Below are 25,660 nucleotides of genomic sequence, written 5' to 3' on the forward strand. Positions count from 1 at the left end.
AAGCTGAGAGCCTCTCCGTCTTCTCCTGCCAGTTCTTGCTGTCGGTGGAGGGGAGTCTGCTCCCTTCCGCGGGATCCTGGAAACAGACCATGGGGGACTGGATGAGTTCCATCCCGGAGAGGTTAACATGTGAATCCGCTCTCTGTGTAACAGCAAAACAAGAATGATGGGGGGGGGGGTGAAGCGCTGAGCCACTAGACGCATCTTAGTGGCTTCATGAAGAGTCATCCCCCTCTTGCTGTCATCACCAGTGAGTGAGTGGGAGAAAGGACATATGTACGTGGGGTGTGTGTGTGTGTGTAACAGTGGCTGCCAACTCATGGTCACTAGGCAGGTTGCTTAATCTCAGTCATTCACAGCATCATCTTCCTCTGTCTGGGCCTCCAGCTTCTGTCATGCATGCCTCTGGCATTGCTTGGCCAAGCTGATGGAGCAACAGGATGTCTTGTGCTCTGTCGATGCTCTTAAGAGGGCTCCAGAAAGGCAGGCAACCTAAAAGGCTGAGCCTGGTGATGGGTTTCTGGAAATCAGGGAACAGGTTCATCTTTCCATCTGGCTTTCAGGAAACCACGCCGATTGCTAAATGTAGCCAAAAAAAAAATTCCCAAACTGCAAAACATTTCATCCTTGGCTGTTTAGTTATCGGAGTTAATGTCCAGCGACCTCTTTTTGCACCCTGGCTGCGGGGCTGACAGAGCGATGAGTGTCCAGCCATCCTCTAAAGAGCAAAAGGGAAGGCACAGATGTGGTTGCAGAGTTCCCAGGGCGAGACCTGCCTCATAACTAGGGCCATGTGCTCAGAACCAAGGAAGCAAACATTTTATTAAGTTCAGCTCTTTTTGACCTACAAGTTCTTAAAATGGCTGAAGTCTCCATCTCCATACCATCACATTCAGGTCCAAATTAAGACTAAAGTCCACCGACTTGAAAGCAGGAAATGACACTGACTCTTGCTGAGCAGGGGTTTGCACCAGAAGGCCCCTCAAGTCCCTCCCAGCTTTTTAACCTGCTTTGATTCTTGCCCTGAGAGCTTGTAGCACTTCCTGAAGGTCACCCTGCCAAGCCTTTGATCAGACAAAGCAAGGAAAATGCTCCCCAAATATTCTCTCTGCAATTCCATAGAGATGAAACCAAGAAGCATGATCAGAACATTCCCAAATAACCTTGATTCCAGTGCTGGAATCTGTGTAATCGTTCAGTTCCACTTTGCAAGACTGGTTGTTCTCCTTCTCCTTCTCTCCCTTCCTACAACATCACAGGCATCCTGTCCCCCCAAATCTAAGAAGCCAGCACCCTCAGATCTGGCCCATGTCAGCCACATGGAACAACAACAAAAACAACACCCAGACAGAGAGGCTATTCTCATGATTGCAGAAAATCGGGCTAGCCTCCACTAGCCTGATTTTCTGAGTCGTGAGAACCACCGGGCTCGGCTGTGAGCCCGGTGGTTCTAGAGCGGGTAACCCGCTCAAGTACCCCTCCCCTAAAACCGAGTTTGCAGAGCGAGCACTCCGCAAACCTGGTTTTTTACATTGTGAGTATCTGCGGTGCTGTGCTGTGGTTACTCACAAGGAGACCTCCAGAGGGGAGGCGAAAAGCCGGCTCCCGGCTCCGGGGGTCTCGCCAGCATGCCCTGCGCACTCGCTCCCAGCCCCTGCCAGCTCCGTCACGGAGCCGGCAATCGTGTGGGCATCCGATCCGGCCACCCAGGGCACCCGCCCTGATCGTCTGCGGGGAGAGCGGGCTTAGCTGTGCTTCCTAAACCAGGTCTCACTGATCGTGAGACCCGGCTGAGAGTGTACCTTGCTTAACTGTACTTGGATAATTCATTCTGATTGTAATATTGGGGTTTGGGGAATCGGAGACACCCTGGCAAGGACAGAGTTGTCAAAGGAGGAACGGAAATACAGGCATTGCAGGCAAAATTAGCAGGAGACCATGAACTACAAGGATCAAAAAAGATCCAAAGTTCCCTTTGGGGTTTTGAATCTTCAACCCATTGTCAAGCTATTTCCCCCAGTCCCCATAGGACTAGAAACATGTTTTCAAAAATATGGCACAGCCGAGATTCCAAGGACAATGGTATTCCTCTTCAAATAGCAGCTTCTGTCCGTCCTCTGGATATAAGGAATATGCAGAGCCATCCATACCTAAAGCGCCTTCTTTCCTCTAGTTATGCAGGCAGCCCAAACGGCCCTGGGGGAATGGGCATCCCTTCCCATACTGGCAGACCCCCTGCGGACTTCACCCAAGCAGCTGCCGCTGCTGCTGTCGCAGCCGCAGCCGCTACGGCCACAGCCACCGCCACCGCCACCGTAGCCGCCCTGCAGGAGAAGCAAAGCCAGGAGATGAGCCAGTATGGAGCGGTAAGACATGGCCCGTGATTCAGCGCGTGAAGTTTCCCAGCATATATGGGTGATGGAAAGAGCTCACCGGATGTGACTTGACAGCTGGGAAATAGCCTGATGCCAAAGAAATGCAGTCTAATTTGTGCATCAAAGGCCGGAGGGCGGTGGATTTGTTAAGGGTTCGAGAGCACCTTCCCAAAGCGCAATGATGGGTGGAGGATAGGGAGAATGTGTTGTCTTTTCCTGTCTGTGTTCTTGCCAGCATCCAGATTCCGATACGAGTGGTTGTCACCTTAGGGGAAAATATGGAGAAATCCCTGCTTTGTATGGCAGATCAAGGTGTAATTGAATGGCTGGCGAATGAGATTGTACTGCGGAATATTTTGCAGCGTTGCAGTTCATGTGCCCCATAGACCTGGAGACCTAACCCTTGTGTACCGAACTACTTGGTCTTAGGAAATTTCCCACAGGGACAAGGAAGGGGTTAACTGGGAATTGGGATTTCACTGAGGTGTGAAGTTGGGAGCCACCCAGTGGCTTCGGCTCAGGGTCCGTTTATTATCCCCACCCTGGACAAGACTGGTATCCTGACCAGGGGAGTGGTGGAATATTTAGCCCTGTTGCGAGACCAAAGGAAGCTCCAGGTTTCCAGGAGTTGAGGCTCCGCTTAAGTGCAGCTTGGCAGAAGGAGTCTTGGTGTAGTCGCTTCTCATGGTGTAGAGAGAACAAAGCCTTGTTTATGGTGACATCCTGAGCCAACGCGTCGATTGGATCCAGGTGACTATGGGTCTCTAGAGTGACTTGATGGCCATGCTTAGAGAAGCACATACGCAGCTCTGCGATCTGAAATGGTGTGGATAGCAGCATTCCCTCTAACAGGGATTCCTGGATGTTGTTGACTACAACTCCCAGAATCCCCAGCTGCAATGGCTTTTGCTTGGGGGTTATGGGAGTTGTAGTCAACAACATCTGGGAATCCCTGTTCAAGGGAACACTGGTGGATAGTTTTCTACCGGGGGAGCCATGCTTGGAGCAGAGAAGCTTCTGGGTGCTAAGGCTGAGGAGGATGCACCAAACAGCCTCTAGGCGTCAGTGGGCTAGACACTCTAAGATGGAGTTTGTAGTTTAGAATGGAACATGGAGTGATGGGAAGCTCCCCCCCCCCCGCCACCCCACACACACAGAGGCCAGTGTGCCCTGCTGTGTACGCCTCCCGGCCTAGCATGGAGGACAAAGTGCACAGCTCATGGGGGCGTGGGGTTCAGGTAGATGAATGTCCAAAAATCCAAGTGCATGCACATGCGCACACAGGCTCTCCGCCCCCACCACCGAATCTCTTATTCATAAGGCGAGAGAGGAGTACTAAAAGGCTTTCTAAAGTAGTGCCAGAACAAATGGAATAAAGGCAGGGCAGTGTGGGAGACATGCTTTGTTTCCAGGGTGTGGCCAGAGGGTCCATGATGCAGCTACCTTGTGGAAGCTAAGCAGGTCCAGATCCGGTCAGCGCTGGGATGGGAGACTGCATAGGAATCCCATGTTGGCTGCCTTGAATTCCACTATGGAAGAAAGATGGGATCTGCTTGCAGTAAATAAAAATGGCTTGATCCCCTGATCATGTGGCTCAGAATGGGGCCGTAGCTCAGTGGCAGTGCATGCACTTAGCATGCAGAAGATCCCAGGTTCGATCCTCAGCATCTTCAAGTAGGGCTGAGAATAATCCCTGCCTGAAGTCGTAAGAGAGCCACTGCCAGTCAAAGTAGACAGTACTGAGCTAGAGGAGAGCTGGTCTTGTGGGAGCAAGCATGACTTGTCCCCTTAGCTAAGCAGGGTCCACCCTGGTTGCATATGAATGGGAGACTAGAAGTGTGAGCACTGTAAGATATTCTCCTCAGGGGATGGAGCCACTCTGGGAAAAGCATCTATTTCCCACCTTGGCATCTCCAGGATAGGGCTGGGAGAGGCTGCTACCTGCAACCTTGGAGAAGCTCCTGCCAGTCTGTATAGACAATACTGAGCTAGATGGACCAATGGTCTGACTCAGTATATGGCAGCCTCCTGTTCTAGAGTGACCAATGGTCTGACTCAGTAGACAGAAGCTTCCTATGTTCCTACAAATCCAAGTTGGCAACCATCTTGTTTAACTAACCCGCTGGAATTGGGTTTTCTGCCACTTGCTGTTGTCTTAGCGTGCCGAGAGACTCTTCCAAAAGAGCTGCCCTAGCCAAACCTTGATTACAGGCATTTCCTTGACCTGTGCTTCTGTCAATCTAGATGGATCTTCCTGACCACAAAGTCAATTAATTGTGAGACAGGAAAAGTGTCCAGCTTGACAGTAGACCCAGGCAAAGCCACGCCCTGAAAAGGAAGCTCTGCCCACCCTTCCTGTTGAGGAAAGCCAGTGGTGACTCGCCTGGGTGGGTAGAGTCTCTCCATACCCGAGAAGCCTCATTCCCTTGGGGGAGGCCTGAGTGTGTAGCCGTAACCCACGAAGAGCCAGGGGTTCCTGTTCCTAGTCCCAACAGCCCTGATCGGGGAAGCCTGGGCTGGCTTGAACAGATGTATTGGCATGTTGCCTCCTCTGTAGTGTTCATTGGTCGTGGGGGGGGGGAGAGTGGGGCATTAATTGGAGATGGGGCTGCTTCTGGGTGGCCTGATGTAGAGTCCCTGTTGCATTAAACTTCTTTTCGCTTCCCCCCGCTCTGAAGATGGGGGCCGGGCAGCCCTTCAACAATCAATTCCTCCCTCACTCGGCGCCCCGAGGACCGGCCGTCCCTCCCGGAATGAATCCTGCCAACATGGGGGGTGTGATGGCGGCTTCTGGAATGTCTCCCATGAGCATGAACACAGCGAGGGCTCCTGCCATGAGTGCCTTGTATGCTGGCCAGCGGATGCCCCAGCACGGCTATCCTGGGCCCCCGCAGGGCCAGCAGATGCCCAGGCAAAGTGTGAAGAGGACCTACTCCAATGAGGTGAGCAAGAAGCAGGGCTGGGCTGGGAAAGGCCTGGGTGGTTGTCGGGTGAGTCTGGACACCAGTGTGAAGTGACAGACTGAGCACCTGGGTCAGATCTTGGGAAGTGGATTGGAAGGGATTAAACGGACTGCCAGGAATTTCAGGGCCAGCATAAGGAAGACTTTTTCACACCGTGCATAATAATTCGATGGAATGCTTTGCCACGGGGTGTGGTTGATGGCCACCAGCTTGGATGGCTTTAAGCAGGACTTAGACAAATTCAAGGAGGACATTTCTGACGGTTGCTAATAGTGCTGATGACTATAGGTTACCTCCGTGTTCAGAGGCAGGATGCTTCCGGATACCGGGGGTGAGGGGAAGAGAGGGCAGTCGTCAACTCCCAGCCCCAGATTAAGCCAGTTCCCATTGAATATGGGGCATACTCCCAGGGAATGGAGTATTGGATTGCTAGCTTTGCCCCCCCTCCCCACCCCCACTGGAAAATGTCCTGCAGACACCCATGGTTGCAGGGGAGCAACCATCTGCCTCCATCGCCTGATTGGGTGGCTTCCCAGAAGCATCTGGTGGGCTACTAAGTAGGCTTTGGGCCTGATCAAGCAAGGCTGCTCTTCCATTTTTCTGATCTTTTATGACCATATGTCTTTTATGATCTAATGAAGGAACACACATGCAGTCTGGGAGTGCTTTTGGACCCAAACCTCTTCCTGGTGTCTCAGGTTGAGGCAGTGGCCAGAGGTGCTTTCTATCAGCTTTGACCACACCAGCTATGACCATTTCTTTGAGATAAACAACCTCAGAACAGTACTACATCTGCTGGTCACCTCCAGACTTGATTATTGCAATGCACTCTGTGTGGGGCTGCCTTTGTACATAGTCTGGAAACTGCAGTTGGTCTAGAATGTGGCAGACAGTTTGGTCTTTGGGTCATCTCGGATAGACCATATTACTCCTATTTTAAAAGATCCACACTGGCTACCAATACGTTTCTGGGCAAAATACAAGGTGCTGTTTATAACCTATAAAGCCCCAAACCAGCTTAGGCACTGGGTATTTAAGAGAACGTCTTCTTCACTATGAGCCCCATCGCTCATTGAGGTCATCCGGAGTCGAGGTTAATCTTCAGTTTCCATCAGCTCATCTGGTGGTGGCTACCCAGGGACGGGCCTTCTCTGTTGCCACCCCAAGACCATCTGGAATGAGCTCCCTGCTGAAATAAGAGTGGTTTTAAATTGTTGTAATGTTTAAATTTGTTTTTATTTTGCTGTAAACTGCCCATAGACTGATGGGAGATTTATTTCACAAATAAAATAAATAAATAAAATGTGCTTGCCGCAGAGCTCTGAGAGTGTTCAGCATATAGCCATGACGAAAACAACACTGAGGAGGTCAGTCTCAAAGCATTCAGATTTCGTAACTGGAATAAGTACCAACCCCTATCCCATTGCTGGGCCCATGCAATGGGCACATGCACACTGACCCTCTCCACCCCCAGCACAGGACCTCCAGTGACTGTTGCTGGTGTCTATCTTATGTTTCTTTTTAGATTGGGAGCCCTTTGGGGACAGGGAGCCATCTTTTTTATTTATTATTTCTCTGTGTAAACCGCCCTGAGCCATTTTGGAAGGGTGGTATAGAAAGCGAATGAATGAAAGAATGAATGAATGAATGAAGTAAATGCGAATGAATACTTAACATAAAGGCATGCATTGAAACAGCTGTCTGCAGTCTTGCTGTTTTTGTTTTTTTAACCAGCAAGTTCCTGCTTAACATGGAGCTATTAAAATAATCTTAAGTGATCCTGTGAACTTACACTCACACTTGTGCCATCCGCTGCCTTCTACTGGGGCAGTTGCTATTTGTCCTTTTGAATATCCTGCCAAAGTCTTAGTCTAGGATCCACATTCGTTCCTGGTTTTCCAGGGAGTTGAGCGGCAGCAGCTTGAGCAACAGTGGTGGAAAACTTGTCATAAATCTGACCAAACACACATTAGTATGAAGGGTTGTGACGAAACACAGATCTCCATCTTAACTCAATAACTTCTCACACTTCCACTCCACCCTTAGTGCTCTGAATGGGGGACATTCCGCCCTTTTGTTACTGAATCCAGCCATTCAGCTCTAGTCTTCTTCAACCCTTTTCCACAACAGATGGCCATCTCAAAGCAGACCTACCTGTAGAGTTCAGACCCATTAAAGATTTGGAGAGACCTCATAATTGCATCCAGCAAGACTTTTCTGACCTGGCCTCAATTCTGATAGAAGCTCACTCCTGGTGGCCACTGTGACAGATTTGCTGGACAGTGCGGATAAATCTCTTGTGTCCTGTCTAACTTAGATGCCACATTGAGATCTATGAATGTCCACAGCCAACCTTTGCCATGTTTGTTTGGATGTGTCTCGGTTGATGTAAGAGGAAGACGGTGTAGTAACTTTGATCTGCGGAAAACATGGTTGTACCTTCTCTCTTGGTCTCTTACAGGGTTATCCGGGGCAACAGTACATGCAGGGTGGACAGTACCCCACCCAAGCAGGACAATATGCCCCTAATGCACCTCAGGCGTCTGCTCCATCCCCCTCTTATCCTGGCCATCGGATGCCCATGCAACAGGGAATGAGCCAGTATCTCTCTGCCTCTGGCACTGGTGGCCCATACTATAAGGTACCCAGTTACTATGGTAACAGCTTCCAAGATTCTCTGTGAAGACAAATAAAGAATTCTGCCTGTGAGAGGAAAGAGAGAATCCCTGGTAGTCATGATGAATGTGTCCAGAGAGGATTCCAACCTATTGGTGTGAGCCCAGATGAGTCACTTTCATTCTGCCATCTGAGAGACGGAGTGAGAGGGCATGGGTCTCACTTTGGTTTAATCTGCCGCCAAGGAATTCTTTGTCTTGTGTTCTCTTCCCATCAGTGTTTTCATCTTTATTTGTTCTAGATCCCTACTTGCTGTCCAGCGAGACCTTAAGAAATTAAAACCCTGCCAACTGGCAAAGTGATCTGCCTAGAGAAATTTTTGTGGGGCATAAAAATGTAATAAATAAAGTGGTTTCTAATCACAATTGTGCACCAGGGTGAGAAACGTCCCACCATACAGTAAGCCAGTGGTGGGAACGTAGATTTTAAATGCTAAAACTGTCCTCCTTCAGGTCACTGGCAACCAGGTACCAACCCCAAAATGCAGTGTTATGCCACTTCAAAAAGTTAAGGTGAAAAGTATCATGAATAGGCCAGTGCTCAGGTTATGAGGGATAGAGTGGGGTTCAGGCCCCTTATCTTTTGTGCTAAATGCTTTAGCCTTTGCAGGCAGTGGGCGGGGCAGCCTACAGGAAGGCTACAGTTCAGCTAACTTTTGCAGTGTGGGGTTGTGTGTGAGGCTGTTGGTTTCAAGGGATCCCTTGCCTTTGTCATCAGCCAGAGGACTAAGAGCTACCAAAACAATACTATTTTCATATTGTTGCTTGCAGTAAGCCACCTTGGGGATCATTTTGATCAGAAGGGCATAAATCTTCAAAGTAAATACATTCCCATCACTGCCCATAATGGGTTCAAGCACTGGGTTCCGCTAAGGTAATTTGTCTTGTGAATAAGAACGGTCTGGGAGATGCAGGCTGCTGTCTTCAATTACCTTTGGGTTTCCCCCTTTCTAGCCTTCTGATCAGTTCAATGGTCAAAACCCCAGCTTCAATGGAGGCAACTTCAACAGCTACGGACAGGCGACCATGACTGGGGTAAGTCTCACTGTTCTTCTTCATTAATTAATTCTTCAGAATTAATTAATCTGCAATGCTTAGTGGTGATAGGGAAGCCAAGTGAGGATCTCTTCAAAGAAGTGAAGAAGAGGATCTCTTTAAAAGATCTCTCCCCCTTCTGTGTTTTGGGGACTGTTCTCTGGTGTCGAAACGCAGACCTCCATCTTAGCTCAAGAATGCCTGATTCTTCACTCCTCCCTGAGTGCTCTGAAGGCGGGAAGGACATTCCTCCCTTTTGTTACTAAATGAGGGCAATCCTTGTGTTTTGTCATTGAAGGGAGCAAGCGGTAGCCTGGAGCCCTTTTTCACAATAGGTGACCAGCTCAAACTGGACCTACCTTTAGACATGTAAGTTCACACCCATTAAGGAGGAGGAAGCTCCAGTTTGTAGGGAAAACCTCCCCTCAGGATTGGCCTAAGACCAGCTTTGCATCAGAGATACGCTGACTCATTTTATTGGAAGAGCTGTCTTTTCCTAGGAAAGCCTTCCCCCTCTTTAATCACTATAAAATAGGGGCCAAGAACCCCACCATTTTGTCCCCAGTTGCCAGTAACAGCACCATATCACCAGCTGCTACTAGCGTCCAGAAAGGGAGAAGCGGTAGAGATTAATTCAGTTTCCGCCAAGGACCTGCCTATTGCTAGACTAAGGTAAAACTCAGTGCTAGTTAGTTAATGTTTTTGTATTTTCTTTTGAATTCCTGGGTGCCTTTCTTTAATCCCAGTTTCCCCTATTTCCCCCAATTTCTTTATTTAACAAATCTCTATACCGCCCAAAACTCACATCTCTGGGCAGATTACAATTTTAAAAACAAAACAAAATTAAAAGAATTTAAACAATTTAAAATTTGAGACATGTTAAAAGTGTTAAACGATTAAAGCTGTAAACTGTTAATACTGTTTCCGCATGCTGTGTTTCTTAATGAGTTGCATATTCTTACACGTGGCTTCAGTGTGGTTTAAAAGGTTACATAGGAAGCTCTTATAGTGAGTCAGTTGTTTAATAAAAAAACAACTCAAATACCTTCTTTATTTGTTCAGACTTTTACCCCTTAGGGGCTGCCGGGTCTCAGCTTTTCTACTCCTGTTTGTCTTCTTAATGGGGTATTGGGGGGCGGGGGCATGTTTTATGGTTTTTACTGTTCAACTGGTTTTAAGGTTTTAAATGTGTTTTATGGAGTTTTATTGTGTCTTAACTTTTGTAAACCGCCTTGGGATGTCATGAAAGGCGGTATAAAATTGGACAATAAATAAAATAAATAGGTCCATCTAGCTCAGTATTGTCTACCCAGACTGGCAGCGGCTTCTCCAAGGTTGTAGGCCAGAATCTCTCTTAGCCCTATCTTGGAGATGCCAGGGCGGGAACTTGGTTCTGGAGGGTTATTTAAATATTTTTATACCGCCCCAAACTTACATCTCTGTAAAACACTTCCCCATGTGCGTCGTAAGGTCATGCCCTACTGTTGAGTTGTTTTCAGAATAATATATTGCTATCTAGAGCTGGGTTGTGTGGACTCCGGCTGTACAGAGCCTACAAGTCGCAAGCCAGACAGTTCTGCGTTGTTGGACCCGTGTCTAAAACTGGTCAGTGCCTTTAGACCAGGCTTCAGCTGGTAGCAGCCTACTTCGCAAGAGTGGTGTGCTCCTAAACTCTGATCAGAGCAATCTCTACTGAGGGTAGATCCCAGGAAAGCATAGAGTAACCCCTGGTCCGACACAACAGGGTTTCTAAGGCCCCATTCAAAAGTGACCACTGTGCTCTATCTGTATCCTAAACTTGTTTTCCCCTGCTCAGTATGTGTTGACCCTTGCCTACTGGATTTGGGCTCCACGCAGATGTTGCTAACAAGCAGATTTAGATACAGGCCCGAAGCAGGGTTTTTCCGGGCCCAAGGGAAGAAAAGGAGGCAGAGGGAATCTGGAGGCAGGACTGTATTTAAGGGGACCCTGCAGAGCAAATTCACACACACAGCTGTCTTCCTTTAAAAAAGCCGGGGTGGGGGGGGGCATCAAATTGTGTGCCATATCCACAAGAGTGCAGCCCCTTGTGTTTCATGTTGAGTAGTCCAGAATTACCATTCTCTCCTAGCTTTCTACTCTTTGGTCACTAATATGACTTGCATCCCCTCTGCCCCACAACCATTCACTGAAAGAGTGGAGAAAGGAATTGTTGGTAATCCATGTTGAGGTCTTGGGTGTCTGTGCTCTCTAGCCCAGTAGTGACTCAACTGGAGTTAGCAGCAACCAGAAACAGCCACACCTTGGTTTGCTGCCCCCCTCCCCCCACTCATTAGGACAGCATTACTGACTTTGTCCAGCAGCCCTTGTTGGTTTATTTAGCCTCGCAGGGAGATAAGTCCAGAGCAGGGAGATAAGTCCAGAGCACCTTGCCCCATGTGTCCCAACCCGTGAGATGGGTGGCTCCTAGGGAGGGCCTTTTCAGTGGTTGTACCCCATTTGTGGAACAGCCTCCCCAGTGAGGTTCGCCTGGCTTCGTCACTTTGTTCTTTTAGGTGCCCAGTTAAGACCTTTTTGTTCACTCAGGCCTCTTAAATTTTAATCTGATTTTTTTTTTAAAAAAAAAATGTCTCTTAAATTGTTTTGTTTTGTCTTTTGTATTTTCTTTTCCCCTCCTTTTTTTTTTTTGTCTGTTATGATTTAACATGTTTGTTTTCATGTTGTGGCAGCTAACAAATGAAGTTGTTTATTATTATTATTAGCCTCTACCCTCCTTCATTTTCTCAGTCTCTCACCATTAGCCACAGGGCTGTCTTTGAAGATTCCTGTCCAGGGGTGCCAAGTTAGCCTAATTATTGGTTCTCTGTGCAGCCTGCAAGATCCATGCCTGGCTACCCCAGCTCTCCACTGCCTGGCAACCCCACCCCTCCAATGACACCTGGAAGCAACATCCCTCCATACATGTCCCCAGGACAGGATGTGAAGTCACCCTTCCTTCCAGACATCAAACCCAACATCAACTCTTTGCACCCCTCTCCCTCTGGTAAGTCCGTTCATCTCCAGCCCCTGAACTCTTGCTGAAGTGCATCGCACACACAGGTTGGTACAAATAAAATTGGGGGAGGATGGGCAGCTCAGAGGAGCTCTTCTGAGACCTGGAGTGGAGGCTGATTTTTTCCCCTTTCAGCCAAATGGTAGAAACTCTCTGGAGAAGAACGCCCTGTAAGCACATAAGATTTTTTAGCTTTCAAAGTCTGCCACTAGTCTGGCATGGCAGCCAGATTTAGGAACATAGGAAGCTGCCCAACTGAGTCAAACCATTGGTCCATCTAGCTCAGTATTGTCTACACAGACTGGCAGCAGCTCTCTCCAAGGTTGCAGGCGGGAGTCTCTCTCAAACCTATCCTGGAGATGCCAGGGAGGGAACTTGGATGCTCTTTGCAGAGCGGCCCCATGCCCTAAGGGAAATGCCTTACAATGCTCACACATGTCTCCCATTCAACTGCAAACCAGGGAGGACCCTGCTTAGCAAAGGGGACAACTTCTTTCTTTCTCCTCTGACATAATCCCTTAGAAGTGCTACTGATACTCCCTCCTCTTCTCAATAGTCAGGTGGCTCGTTTGACCCAAGAAAAGTGGGCAGGTTCACACAAAGTGGGGAGCACAAGATATGGAGGGAACCTTGGTTTGCTGGAGTTGACCCAGAGTTATGCCCCCTGACTAGGCCTCCCAGCAAGGCCCTGGATGCTCTCCCAGCCTGCCTTGTGCTGCCCTTTGACTGGCAGGGCTTCCCTATGCCAGCTGCCTCTCCGCCATTGACCCTGATGGCTCTCCTAGAACGAACCAAGGATTCACGAGGAGCACAGGTTCAGACAGTAGCGCACACCTCCAGACGAGCCGCACTTGGTTTGCCAAGCCACCTTCAAAGGTTGGTTGCACATCTAGGTTTGATGCTCCAGGTGAGCTTCCCATCCCTGCCTTGGCGTGGGTTCACGCAGTCACTGACAAGTCAGTCATCGGCTTTGCAAGTAGGTTCCATGTTAGGTGTGAACCCGCCCACTTTCTAACATTGTGAGAGAAGATTCCTTTTTAGAAACTGCCACCTTTCCCGTATCTTATTGCGATCCCTGAGATGAAAATCCATGCTCTTTGAATGTCTTCTGTGAACAAGTTTGCTTACCAGAGACTTGGAGCAAGGCATCTGCAGTAGCTGCTGACCCTTGATAGAGTTCCCTTCCAGAGGTTTCCCCAGAGCTTCCACCTATTTTAACCGGCATTGCTGGAGAGGCTTCCGTTTGAGCGGGGCCAAAAAGACGACGAAAGGCTACTGCCCTTTTGACCACGCTCCTTACAGTACCCATAGATTTTCATTAAAAGGGAAAGCCATTTCTGTTGCGGTTGGGCTTTCACTTATTTGGTGACTGTGGATGAGAAATAGCCTGTCCCAATGTGCTCTGTTTTATATTAGTTTTAACAAAGAGTTCTTACCTCCTTTGACCACCCAGGGAGATGTTACGCTCAAATTAAATAGCCTCACTGGTCATTAAGCTTGGACTGTGTGAGCTAGCTGCGTAAAACACCCACAGCTTATGTCGTCCCATGTGTTACCCCCTTCAGGGAACATTTTATAGGAGTGTATTTGGAGTGCTTTGGCACACCAAGAGACCAGTTTAACAGAATCACGTGTAAAACCCTTCCTGGAATGGTTCACTTTAGGTTACAGGTGGATGTTTCCGACAATAAATAATAATAAAAACAAGAGACGATGGCCTCCCTGCATAGAGAAACATGGTGAGCTGGGTCTCACGATCTGGGAGACCCGTTTTTGCAGGGAGGGAGCTCTGAGTGGCCAGATCCATGACGGGGCTGGGGGGGAGCGGGGGCCAATTGGCCCCCGCAAACTCCAGCATGCCCTGCGCAAGCATGCAGGGCATGCTGGCGGGACCCCTGGAGCCAAGAGGCTTGCCTCCCCTCCAGGGGTCTCCTCGTGAGTAGGCACGGCACGGAGCCGCGCCGCGGCTACTCACGATTATTAAAGCCAGGTTTGCTGCGCGCTCACTGGTTTTAGGTTTTGCCCTGGTTTTAGGGCAGGGGCACTTCAGAGGGTGACCCGCTTGCAAACCAGAGCCGAGCCTGGTGATTCACACGATGGGGCGAAATCGCTAGCCTGATTTTGCCCCATCGTATGAATAGCCTCAGTGTGTCAAAGAGAAAGGGTTCAGTTTAGCTGCTGTCTTTTGACATGCTGCTCTTCTGTTTGCAGGGAGTTGTTGATTTTGTCTGTGTGCTTTATATTTTTACATTTTAAAAAGGTGATTCCCCACCCCACCCCACCCCATTTGCAGACCACAGGGATACAGTCCAGGACAAGCTTGAATGCTTGATTCTGCATATAAATTGGCTCTGGCCTAGGCTGGGTGATGCACGGTAGATTTGGGCCCATGTGAGGAGCAGCAGGAAGTGGGTGACCAGAAGACTCGGCGGAAGTGACAGCTGTGGGTCTTCTGCCCCAGCTAGGGGAGGGGCTCCCTGTTAGGATGCTGTGGGGGCAGTCTGGCCGAACAAGAGCACAGAGAGTCTAGTGAGGGGGAGGAAAGGAGATGTGGTTCTGGACTCCACAAGGGAAACTGGGATAAGGGCTGGTCCAGGCAGTTGGCCCCTTCCTCTGTGGTGTGCCATCCCTTTGTATATCCCCTTTGGCCCGATCAGGCCGGCCTCGCTGCCTCCATGGGTGCCCCCTGCAGTGCCTTCCGGCGCCTCCAACCTGACACCAGCCTCTTCTGTCTTCTTGCCCCCTCAGGGAACCCATGTGACGAATTGCGCTTGACTTTCCCCGTGAGGGACGGTGTGGTCTTGGAGCCCTTCCGCCTCCAGCACAACTTGGCTGTCAGCAACCACGTCTTCCAGCTCAGGGACTCGGTTTACAAGACTCTGATGCTCAGGTGAGAGGACTCTGCCTTCCCTGCACCACCCGAGACTTCCTGGGCAGGAGCTGCTTCCTTCCCCACCAGCAACTCTACCTAATGAGAGAACCGTGGCCTGGTGGAGACATCACGGCCACACCATAGTCTGGCTGTCAAGGCCGTGCTTCGACCCCCCTCACTTGCTTTCTGATATGTCTCCCGATCACGGAAGCACCCAGCATAATGGGTTATGGCATTTGTCTCTTCAAACACCCATGAGCAACTGATGGGGTTGGGGCGGGACTTCTGGCCCCCTTTTACATGCTGTGCCCACATACATGGTTGTACTAATAACGTCTGAATAGGGCTTTAGGCTGCTCCCTCCCTCGGGGAATGCTGGCAGGAACATGCCAGACTGTTGGTCCAGTCAACACTGATCAGTCCTCCTGAATTCTTGCTCTGCAGTCTCCTCTCCTCCTGTGAGCTCTTGCCTTTCAAAGGAATGGCGTTTTTAATGAGCCGTTCGGCGTCTTTCTGCACTCTTCCTAGGCCTGACCTGGAGCTGCAATTTAAATGCTATCATCACGAGGACCGGCAGATGAATACCAACTGGCCCGCCTCGGTCCAGGTCAGCGTAAATGCTACGCCCCTGACCATTGAGCGGGGGGACAACAAGACATCACACAAGCCCCTCTACCTGAAGCAGGTGTGCCAGCCTGGGAGGAACACCATCCAGATCACCGTCACTGCTTGCTGCTGTGTAAGTCAGTCTTTGGCTTCTGCCTAGTCCTGACATCTCTGGTTCCCGCAGCTGCATAGAGTCAACTGCTGAGTTCCTCTTCTCTGGAAAAATATCTGTGATTTTTGGTCCTATAACCATTCCATTGTATTCACTTCATCCCAAACGTCCATCAGGTGTCCTGTTGGCTTTGGTTGTGTGAATATGGTGCCCTAAATCATTGCAATCTGTGCACCCCAGAAGTCAGGCTCCCTGCACCACACAGACAACTTGCATATGACTGCTGCTTTGGCAGTGCCTTGTTTTTCTGCTTGCCATTAAGGAGCTATGCAGAACACCAAGGCTCCAGCACTTGGCCACCAGAAGATCTGGCTTTGGAGAATTCACCAGGCACTTCCGCAGTGCTTTTCGGGATCTCTGGAGCCATAAGGCAGGCCTCCTCAATTTTGCCCCCCCCAGCTGTTTTTGGACTACAACTCCCATAATCCCCAGCCACAGTGGCCAATAGCCAGAGATTGTGGGAGTTGTAGGCCAACATCTGCAGGAGGGACGAAGTGGAACAGCCCTGCCATAAGGGCCAGAAATGTGAGTTTTTTAGAGCCTCGGGATGCTGAATGGAGACTCAAGTTTTGAATTTGTGCAGCGTGGTCATCTGTGCAGAAGAGATACTCTTACCTATTGTCCGCAATAACCCATGGTTTGGAACCCTTCCCCATTAACATTGGGAGGGAGACAGTGTGGCATAGTAGCTAGAGTGTTGGTCTGACACCGGGGAAACCTGAATTTAAACCCCCTCTTGGCCTTGTGCCCACAGGAGCCTGCCTGGAGCTTAGGATCATCTTCTCAACCTCTGCCCTCTGGCCCATCACTATCTCAGGTTGAGTCAATCGCCTTAAACTGTCTCATGGGGTTATTGGGGGGACACAAGCGGGATGCAGAGAGAAGCATGGACTCTCCCCTGAGCTGCTTGAAGGAAGGACAGGGCGATCACGCCATGAACACTTGGATGTGATCGTGCTTTTCCTGTTTGTTCGAAGTCCTTCCCATACATTCTCTCTCTCATTCTTACCACCACCCAATAGGTTAGGCCAGTATTCTGGCTCCATCAAGGCAAACCCAGTGAGTTGGTGTCTCAGGTGAGCTTTGACTGTGGACTTCCTGGCTCATGCTTTTGGCTGCTACACTGCACCAGTCAACCCACAGAGTGGGGAAGCAGATCTGTGGCTGGAGAGTGGTGGCCCCATCTGAAATGCCCTCTCTGGCGGCTTCTTTGTATATGTTTAGGCACCTGGCTAAAGGCTTCCTCTTCTGGCAAGCTTTTAATTTGTAATTGCCAATTATCTGGATTTCTGCTGGGTCTATAACGGCTTAGTGGCTGCTTTTAATGTTCTCCATTTATATTTGATTCATATTGTTTTAGATTTTGGCTTTAATGTTTGTTCCTTTTGTAAACCACTTTGAGGACATTGGTCAGTTGAGCAGTATAAAAGTATAATAAACAAATATGTTTGAACAAAAGGAAGACGCTTTTGCATATGCTCACTGGCATGCATACATGAACTCAGCCCAACTAAGCCTCCTCTTTCCCCTTCTTTTTAGTCTCACCTCTTCGTCCTGCAGCTGGTTCACAGGCCCTCGGTGCGTTCTGTTTTGCAAGGCTTGATAAAGAAGCGTCTGCTACCAGCTGAGCACTGCATCACCAAAAGTGAGTGTGGACCCACCTGCCTGTAAACGTTGGCCAGGGAGCCAGGATGCTCTTTCCCACTTCTTCAGGGGAGTGAGGCTCACTTTTCTGCAGCATAAGGGCTGTGACTCGAATCTGGGCCCATTTGTGGCACTAGAAAAGCACAAGGGGATATGTGGGGCACTTTGGGGCTCATTGTATTTGACATTGTAGGACTTTGGGCAGCTTTGTCCCTTACTCTGTACCACCTCGGTATAGAAAGCTGCCTTGAGTCCCAACTTCTGGGGGAGAAAAGGTGGTTGATAAATCTAATAAATACTCTGAAACTGCTTTTCACTAGTATTACCCACCTTTTAGCTCCAGTTGGACCCTCAAGGCAGCTTACTTTAAAACCACATGCAGACAAGTGATTAAAAGCAACAAGCAGAAAACATTTTAAAATGTAGTATGGAGGGGGAAAAACAAGCAAGAAGATGGTCTTTTAAAAGCAGTAGAGTGAGAGAACTGGCAACAACTGACTTAAAAAAAAATTAGCCGCCCAGTCCCAAACCTCTGGTTTTGCCTGTCTAGTCTGGTATTCTTAGTTTTGCTGGCTGCAGCTCACTCTAGCAAGGCAGCACCTGTGTGTGTGTGTGTGTGTGTGTGTGTGTGTGTGTGTGTGTGTGTGCGCGCACGCGCAAATAAAAAACAGTTACAGCCTTCGGGACTTGGGTTGGAACACAGAGAAGCGATGTAAGGGACCTAGATTCCATGGGTGATGGCATGTGAGGAGATCATCCTGGGACAGAGACAGAAGGTTCCTCCTGACTGTGACCTGACAGCCCTATTCCCAGCCTTGCTGGAGAGCTCTAAGCTTGGTAATCGGCAGCATATATTAATTGCCAAGGTCCACAACATCCGTCGGCCCACCATCTGGTTCCTCTCTGCCCCTGATCTTGCTGTCTGCAACCTACTTTCCCCTTTCAATATCTAGTAAAGCGAAACTTCAGCAGCGGCACAATCCCTGGAACTCCAGGTCCAAATGGTGAGGATGGTGTGGAACAGACGGCCATCAAGGTGTCTCTGAAATGCCCCATCACTTTCCGGAGAATCCAGCTTCCTGCACGGGGTCACGATTGCAGGCACATACAGGTGAGTCCAGTCTCATCCGCACTTCCACCACTCTGTGGAGGCATAGAAGATTGTGAGCCCTTTGGGGACAGGGAGCCATCTTATTTATTATTTCTCTGTGTGAACCGCCCTGAGCCGTTTTTGGAAGGGCGGTATAGAAATCAAATCAAATAAATACATAAATATAAATAAATATAAGACACACATGATTAAGCTCCACTAACTGCACTGTTCGTTGTATCCCAGTCTTCCTCCAAGGAGCACAGAGTGGCTGATGTCTGTTTCCCAACTGTCCCATAGAAACATAGGAAGCTGCCATATACTAAGTCAGATCATGGGCTATCTAGCTCAGTATTGTCTCCACAGACTGGCAGCGGCTTCTCCAAGGTTGCAGGCAGGAATCTCTCTCAGCCCTATCTTGGAGATGCCGCCAGGGAGGGAACCATCTGCATGCAAGCAGTCTTGAAGTTAATTTCATTATTTCACAATAACAGTGAACATAAGAACAGCCCTGCTGGATCAGGCCCAAGGCCCATCCAGTCCAGCATCCTGTTTCACACAGTGTGTTGTTTTTGTCATTAGCATAAGTATCAAATCTATTGATGCTTAAATATAAGGATGCTTAAAGTATTTGTTGGTTATTCTAATAGAGTTCATGCTGTTAAAAATTCTTGACCGTTAGCTGAAAATTCTCGGTCAGTTGGCCAGATCCTTTTTGACCAGTCAGATGTGACCAGCCGCTTCCCATGCGTTCTTCTCAGACACATTTCCTGCTTCCTCTCTTTGTCCAGTGCTTTGATCTGGAGTCCTACTTACAGCTGAACTGTGAAAGAGGGACATGGAGGTGTCCAGTTTGCAAGTGAGTATTCATAGTCGGGGAAGGAGGAGCTATTCAAGTCCTAGTAATACTAATGCAAGAACTGAGCAAGCTCAGTGAAATGCCATAAGAATGCAAAGCCCCCAGAAGAACCCTGCTGGATCAGACCCAAGGTTTGTCTAGTCCAATCCTGCTTCCCACAGGGGCCCACTGGGTGAGAAGCCCACAAGCAGGGCATGAAGGCCGCCCTGCCCGCCCCCACCCCGGTTACCATTTCCAACAATATAACCCAGAAGCTCAGTAATGCCATTTGCCTGCTGTGCAACTCTGGCAGATGCATTTATCCATCATTGTGTCAAGTATCTGCTGAGCTTCAGTAATGGCATATTAACCTCCAGGGCTCCTACAGGACACGGGGAAGGGGAAAGAGTTGCGAAGAAGCAGTGTGGGGGGTGATTCCCCAGCCTGTGAATTTTCCTGCACATTGTGAACGGCTGCTCTCCTCACCCTGTTCTTTGCTTTGTGCTCAGTAAAACAGCTTTGTTGGAGGGACTGGAAGTGGACCAGTACATGTTGGGGATTTTGATCTACATTCAGAAGTGAGTATTGTTTGACTAGAGTCATGGTGTGCTGGCACCGTCTTATCACCAGGGGGCAGGCGAGTGCCAGAACCTGACCCGGCAGCCCACACACCCTTCCTGTACAATGTTGGGACTAGATCAGGGATTCTCAACCTTGGGTCCCCAGATGTTACTGGACTTCTATTCCCATAATCCCCAGCCCCAATGGCCTTTGGGTGGGGATTATGGGAGTTGAAGTCCAACAACATCTGGGGACCCAAGGTTGAGAACCCATGGACTAGATGAAGCTACTGTTGGGATAGGAGCAGGGTGAGAACTCTATGGAATCCAGGCCTTCGAGACAGCCACTTATTGTTCGCTGAGACCAGAGACCTTGAATACCAAGGGGCAGTTTTGAAAAAATCCTGGTGGGTGGGAGATGAAATCATGATGGAATTGCACTTCTAGGGGAGCCCTTATCATTGTGGGTCATAGTTCCGATCTTCATGAGCGATGACTTGTTTTACAAGCATCCCTTGTCTGGGATGGTTTGTATCTCTCCCCCCTGCCCTCCATCCATCTTGCCCTTTTATAGTGAACTTGGGTGGTCAAGTGCCTCTCAGCTTGGAGGCGGAAGGAGCCATGCAAAAATAAAAAATAAGGTAGCAGTTTCTGCATCCTCACAGGATTCCCTAGGGATGCAGAAATATGTTCATCCGTAAATATTTAGAACACAGAAATGTTTACCAGCTTGAAGGTTGGCCCTAGGAACTTTGGGAATGTTGAGTGCATAGAGAGGAAATCCATTTTGGAGTAACTATGAAAGGGGGCTTCTCCAGCCAACTTTACAATACAGGAGGGCTCACAGGGCGGTTACCATGAGAAATAAGATGAGAACTGGAAGGCAGTTTGTATACTGCAATGTACTGTGGAAAGGATTGCCTTGCCTCTCAGTTCCGCCTTCCAATTCATGGTGGCAGCTTGTAACAAGAACATCTTCACAGAGTGGCAAAGGCGGTCAGAGGTCTGGTTCAGACTGCACACAGAACCAACACTTAACACCTCTGGCCCATTTGCTCCCCCGCCCCACCTCACACACAAGGAGAGGGCGTTTTAAACCTCCAGCCCTAGTGCAGAAAAAAAGGATTTGCTGTGATGCCCCAAACCAGGAAATTCCAGCTTATTTGAACCAGAGTTTGAGCAAGCGAGGATATATGAAACTATTGATGGAAGGGAGGGATGTAAGCAAGGCCTGTGAACCATGATTAAGCAGTGCTTCCGTGTGATGGGTGTGTCTGAAGAGGACCACTGTCTTAAACTTGAGGCCACATCCTTGGTGCTTTTATTTACCCACCCTATTGTGTTGTTTCCTGTCCATCCTAATATTGCTCAGGGCAGTTCGCATTAAAAAAATAAAACCATCGAAAATATAAACATAAAACTAGTTAACATAACTCATTTTAAAACCATTAAATAGTATTCAAAGCCAGGCTGAAAAGAAGGGTTTTTATGGCTCTTCTGAAGGTCTCCAAAGATTAGAAACCTCTTCTCCAAGGGGAGCACATTCCACAACCTAGAGGCAACAACGGAGAAGGCCCAGTCCCAAATTGCCACCAGATGAACTGGTGGCACCTGAAGACAGATCTCTCCCTCTTAATGAGCAGTGGGGATCTTGCAGGGAAAGGCCTAAGCCATTCAGGGCTTTAAAGATGATAACCAGCACTTTATATTTTGCCCGAAGAGTGCAACTGTTTAAGAAAAGGCATGATTTGATCTCTACAAGTTGTCCCAGAGACCAATCGGGCTGCTGCATTTTGGATTAACGGAAGTTTCCGGACTAGAGACTTTGGTTTGGGGCAGTATACAAATAGGTTAAATAAATAAATAGGCACAAAGGCAGCCCTACATAAGAGTGCATTGCAGCAGTCCAGCCTGGAGGTTACCAGCTGAGGCAGCAGTTTTGAGGCCACCCATCCCTTCCCACATCAGTCCCCTTCAGAGGAGTATGGTGTCAGAATTCCCAGTTTTCTCCTGTGCCCAGAAGATCCTGCCACCTGAGCCACATCTGTTGGCCCCGAGAAGTCCTCTTGTCTTAGAATGTAGAACAGCTGCTAGCATGCAAAACTTCCCTTTCGCCATTTGAGGGCCTCGCACAACAAATGTTCATTGCTGGAAAAGACAGCATTGCTTTACATAAACAGGAAGGAACCAGATTGAACCTGCTGGGCACTGAGGCAGCGCTGTTATGGCCTTGGTGTGTAATTCACTTGCATCGTTGTCCACAGATTTAAGGCTCCCAAGGACAAATCTCTTGAGCAAAAAGACTCTGTCCTGTGCAAGTCCTCTGAGCAGTGCTAGAGAGTGAGGGCTTGTTTATGTGAGCTCTTATCTTGAGAGAGCAGTCCCAGACTTCAGTTCAGCCTTGGGTTTTCAGCGATCCAGAGATCCCTTCTGAGGTTGAAGAGGTCAGAAAGAATCAAAGGCTCTTGAGACGATGCGCTGTTCATTTCGGCGTTAGGAGCTTGCAAGCAATGGGAAGCTAGTTAATCTCCAGCCATTGAAGTTCACAAAGAAACCCAATGACCAGTGATTGGCAGAATCTCTGGATTTTAGAGCAGGACTTTTGGACCATGACAAAGAGCATCAAGGGGGCTCAATTCCCTCCTTCTGCAGTTGCCCCCTGGGGTCCATCCATGCACATGCATGCTCCCTTGCTTGCCATGCTAGAATGACCCCCCCCCAGCTGTGTCAGCAAGCGGTGGCACAAGCCCATGAAAACACTGGATCTTGGGAATCCTACACCGCTGGGGGAGGGGGGTGTTTCCCGTGGGCGTGAGCAGCCTCGCACCTCTGACCTGCCCTTCTGCCTCCTCCTCCTCCAGCTCCGATTATGAGGAGATCACCATCGACCCGACTTGCAGCTGGAAGCCGGTGCCCATCAAGCCTGACATCCACATCAAGGAAGAGCAGGATGGGCCTGTGCTGAAGCGCTGCCGCACCATGAGCCCAACCCACATGGTGATGCCCAACGTCATGGAGATGATTGCTGCCCTGGGACCTGCCCCCTCGCCCTTTGTGCCCCTGCAACCCCCGCCTGCCGGCAGTGGCAGCAGCGACTACACCAGCCAAAGTGAGTCTGCCTCGGGGGGGGGTGTGAAGATGCGTCATGGGGGGTCCACGGGACGTTCTCTAGGGCTGCGTCAGAGACGGTGCCCACTTCCAAGAATGTGGGTTCCCTAGCGGACGAGTCCTTTGCCCTTCCTCTGTGTGTGTGTGTGTGTGTTCTTGGGCATCTGAAGTTACCTCCATGACTGCCAACGATGCAGCCTGCATCAATACTTTTGTTACTTCCCTGTTACCAGAAAGCCAGACTTCTGTGTGTACAGTTGATTCTCCTCCTTGACTCCCAGGTCAAAGTCACACTGGGGGGAAACCCCTATCTAAAACCCTGGGGAACTGCTGCTGCCAGTCTGTGTAGACCATGCAGAGCTAGATGGACCAAGGGTCTGACTCAGTGTATATATAAGGTAGCTTCCTGTGTAACCTTGTAAGGCATCCTTGCAAGGCAGGATTGAGCTGCAAAGGTGTTTTGCACAACCCCAGAAACATTTCTTCCCCCTTGACAAACACAGGAGCTCTTTTTTGGTGCTAATGATAAGCACTTAGCTGTTGCATTTGATCGAGGTCCTCACCTAACGGTTCTCAAACTTGAGTCCCCAGATGTTGTTGGACTAGAACTCCCATAATCCTCAGCCACAGCAGTCTCTGCCCTAACCAATCTTGTGTGGGAGAGAGGAAGGGATTCCCAAGGGCCTTAGAAACAATCCCAAGCAGCTTGCAAGGTTGGTTTTTGACAGACCCCCGTCTCTCTCTGATATCCAATTGTCCTTTCCATCTTCTCTCCTTTTTCCAAACTGATTTGGATTTCTGCTTGCAGGTTCGAGCTTTTCTGGCCCTGGAACTTTCCCAGATTCGTTCCCTACTGTGAACCCCAGTACCCCAACATTAAATGAATTCAACCCGGGACCTCCCCCAATCTCGTACCAGTCAGACATTCCTAGCAGCCTGCTGACTCCTGAGAAGCCACCTGCTCCCTCCATCACTGGCCAGGTCAGCAAGAATCTCCTCTTGGAGTGGAATGGAGGGCAGAGGGTGGTGGTGGTGTGTGTGTGTGTGTGTGTGTGTGTGTGTGTGTGTGTGTGTGTGTGTGTGTTTCTACACTGGTTGTTCCTTCCAGGATCTCTGCTATGCGGCTGACTATCCCTCTTGGTCATCTGGGATGTTCCTGGGACAACTGGTTAGATTTTTCCCTCCCAAGGAAAAGGACCTCTCAATGCAGTTCAAAGTGGGTGGCGCTGTGAAATCTTGCTTTGTAGATTCCTGCAAGACTTGGGAGGGTTCTGAAGTGTGGGAAAGGAGCTTGTATATGTGTACGTACGTATGTACGTACACACACACACAGAGTCTGTATATACATATACACTATACTGCTGGGCCATTCTATCAACCCAGTGACCTGATGCAAGCTGCTTAGGGCAGTGAATTTGGAGACATGCTGCCATCCCACCTGCCAGGTGACTGCTGTGGGTGCCGGTAAGACCCCTACTGCTGCTAAGAGGAAATGCTCCAGCCCAGGCTTGTCGTCTCCTCTGCTCCCCCAATCCTCCTCCAGAAATTCAGCACAGGGTGAGGAGAACCTGCTGGGACTGGTGTGCCGCCAAGTCAGAGTGGGGGCAGGCGGTGAGGTGGGTGGGATTTGTCAGCCTGCTTCAGCCTCATCTCATGGTGGCGGCTGTCTGTGATCCCTCTTGTAATGAAGATGGGAGTGCAGTTGTTCCCGTTTTAGTTGTTCATAAATCTTGTACCCTTAAAAGTGGCCTTGGAATTGGAGAACCTGAGAGGAGATCTCTTAAGGCTGGTTTCTAGAGGCATCAAGCATGCAGCCAGCCGTCTGCTTGCATCTCATGTGACGGCCATACATGTGGCTGCAGATTCTATCCATCCTGAGAAGTCTTGCCGGGTTGTGCCTGTGGTTCCATATATTTGCCACCAGGAGGCATCGTGAGCCAATGCTGAATCCTCACCCTGCAGCTGTATAGTTTTCAAACTGGCCTGGGAAACCCTAAGGTTTCTCAGAAGCGTATTAAAGAACCACCAGGAGAAGATCAATAATAGGAGAAACGCTTCTCTGACAGCTTTCCAGTCACCCCCTGAAATGAACGGCTGCAGAGAGGTGTTGAGTATGCTGAAGGGTTTGCACTCAATTCACAACCTTGGTATGGACTGGGTATATGCATCCAAAGACACTTTCCAGAATCTGCTGCAACATGCAGCTGTTCCATGGCAGGAGGGCAGGGGTTTCCCTTGTCAGTGTGGAAAGGCTTCCCTACAGCTAGGCAGTTTGAAAAAGACGGTCTTGGCCTGTTTCTTGTGACAGCATCTGTGAGCATCTCTTCTTGGGTCTGGGCTTCCTTCTTGCCTCTCACTCTGCAGAAACTGTAGGAGCCACCACCAGCTCCACCCTGCCAGCCATTTCGGACTCTTCCTCATGGTCCAATGCATAGTCTGGCTTGAAGACCCTGGGAAGGAGCTTGCGACAGTCTTGGCTGCTTTAGGGAAATCTGCCTTATCCTTAGGGAGAAATGACCTTAAACACTCCCAAAAGGGAACCTCCTAACCCTTTGACTGGTGGGGAGGAGGGGAATGAAGTGCAGGACACTTTGTTTTGGCGCACATGCCCCTCAAGTCACTACAAGGAATCCATAGAGCACTGCCTCCTTCCCTTTCTACTGCACTTTGATGAGGAATCTTCTTGTCCAA

At 49.4% G+C, this 25,660-nt stretch overlaps 1 protein-coding gene and 1 long non-coding RNA gene across 9 annotated transcripts in view; one reads left to right on the forward strand and one right to left on the reverse strand.

Annotated features, from left to right (window-relative positions):
• ZMIZ2 (zinc finger MIZ-type containing 2) overlaps nt 1–25,660 on the forward strand; it is a 119,572-nt gene that overhangs the window by 88,394 nt on the left and 5,518 nt on the right. For all 8 annotated transcript variants that reach the window (XM_053269167.1, XM_053269172.1, XM_053269168.1 and 5 more), the window contains 13 exons: nt 2,174–2,366; nt 5,054–5,317; nt 7,800–7,979; nt 8,968–9,048; nt 11,899–12,070; nt 14,828–14,969; nt 15,480–15,690; nt 17,269–17,374; nt 18,327–18,484; nt 19,255–19,322; nt 19,811–19,879; nt 22,723–22,970; nt 23,778–23,950. In XM_053269167.1, the coding sequence (XP_053125142.1) occupies nt 2,174–2,366; nt 5,054–5,317; nt 7,800–7,979; nt 8,968–9,048; nt 11,899–12,070; nt 14,828–14,969; nt 15,480–15,690; nt 17,269–17,374; nt 18,327–18,484; nt 19,255–19,322; nt 19,811–19,879; nt 22,723–22,970; nt 23,778–23,950 (2,065 nt within the window). The remainder of the gene's footprint in view (nt 1–2,173; nt 2,367–5,053; nt 5,318–7,799; nt 7,980–8,967; nt 9,049–11,898; nt 12,071–14,827; nt 14,970–15,479; nt 15,691–17,268; nt 17,375–18,326; nt 18,485–19,254; nt 19,323–19,810; nt 19,880–22,722; nt 22,971–23,777; nt 23,951–25,660) is intronic.
• LOC128333584 (uncharacterized) lies at nt 6,310–7,804 on the reverse strand. The gene is made up of 3 exons (XR_008310976.1): nt 7,493–7,804; nt 7,131–7,258; nt 6,310–6,524 (listed from the first exon to the last, which is right to left on the reverse strand). It is a non-coding gene; the product is annotated as an uncharacterized LOC128333584 (long non-coding RNA).

Source organism: Hemicordylus capensis, chromosome 8, assembly GCF_027244095.1.
Source record: "Hemicordylus capensis ecotype Gifberg chromosome 8, rHemCap1.1.pri, whole genome shotgun sequence".
In the NCBI taxonomy this organism is placed as follows: domain Eukaryota; kingdom Metazoa; phylum Chordata; class Lepidosauria; order Squamata; family Cordylidae; genus Hemicordylus; species Hemicordylus capensis.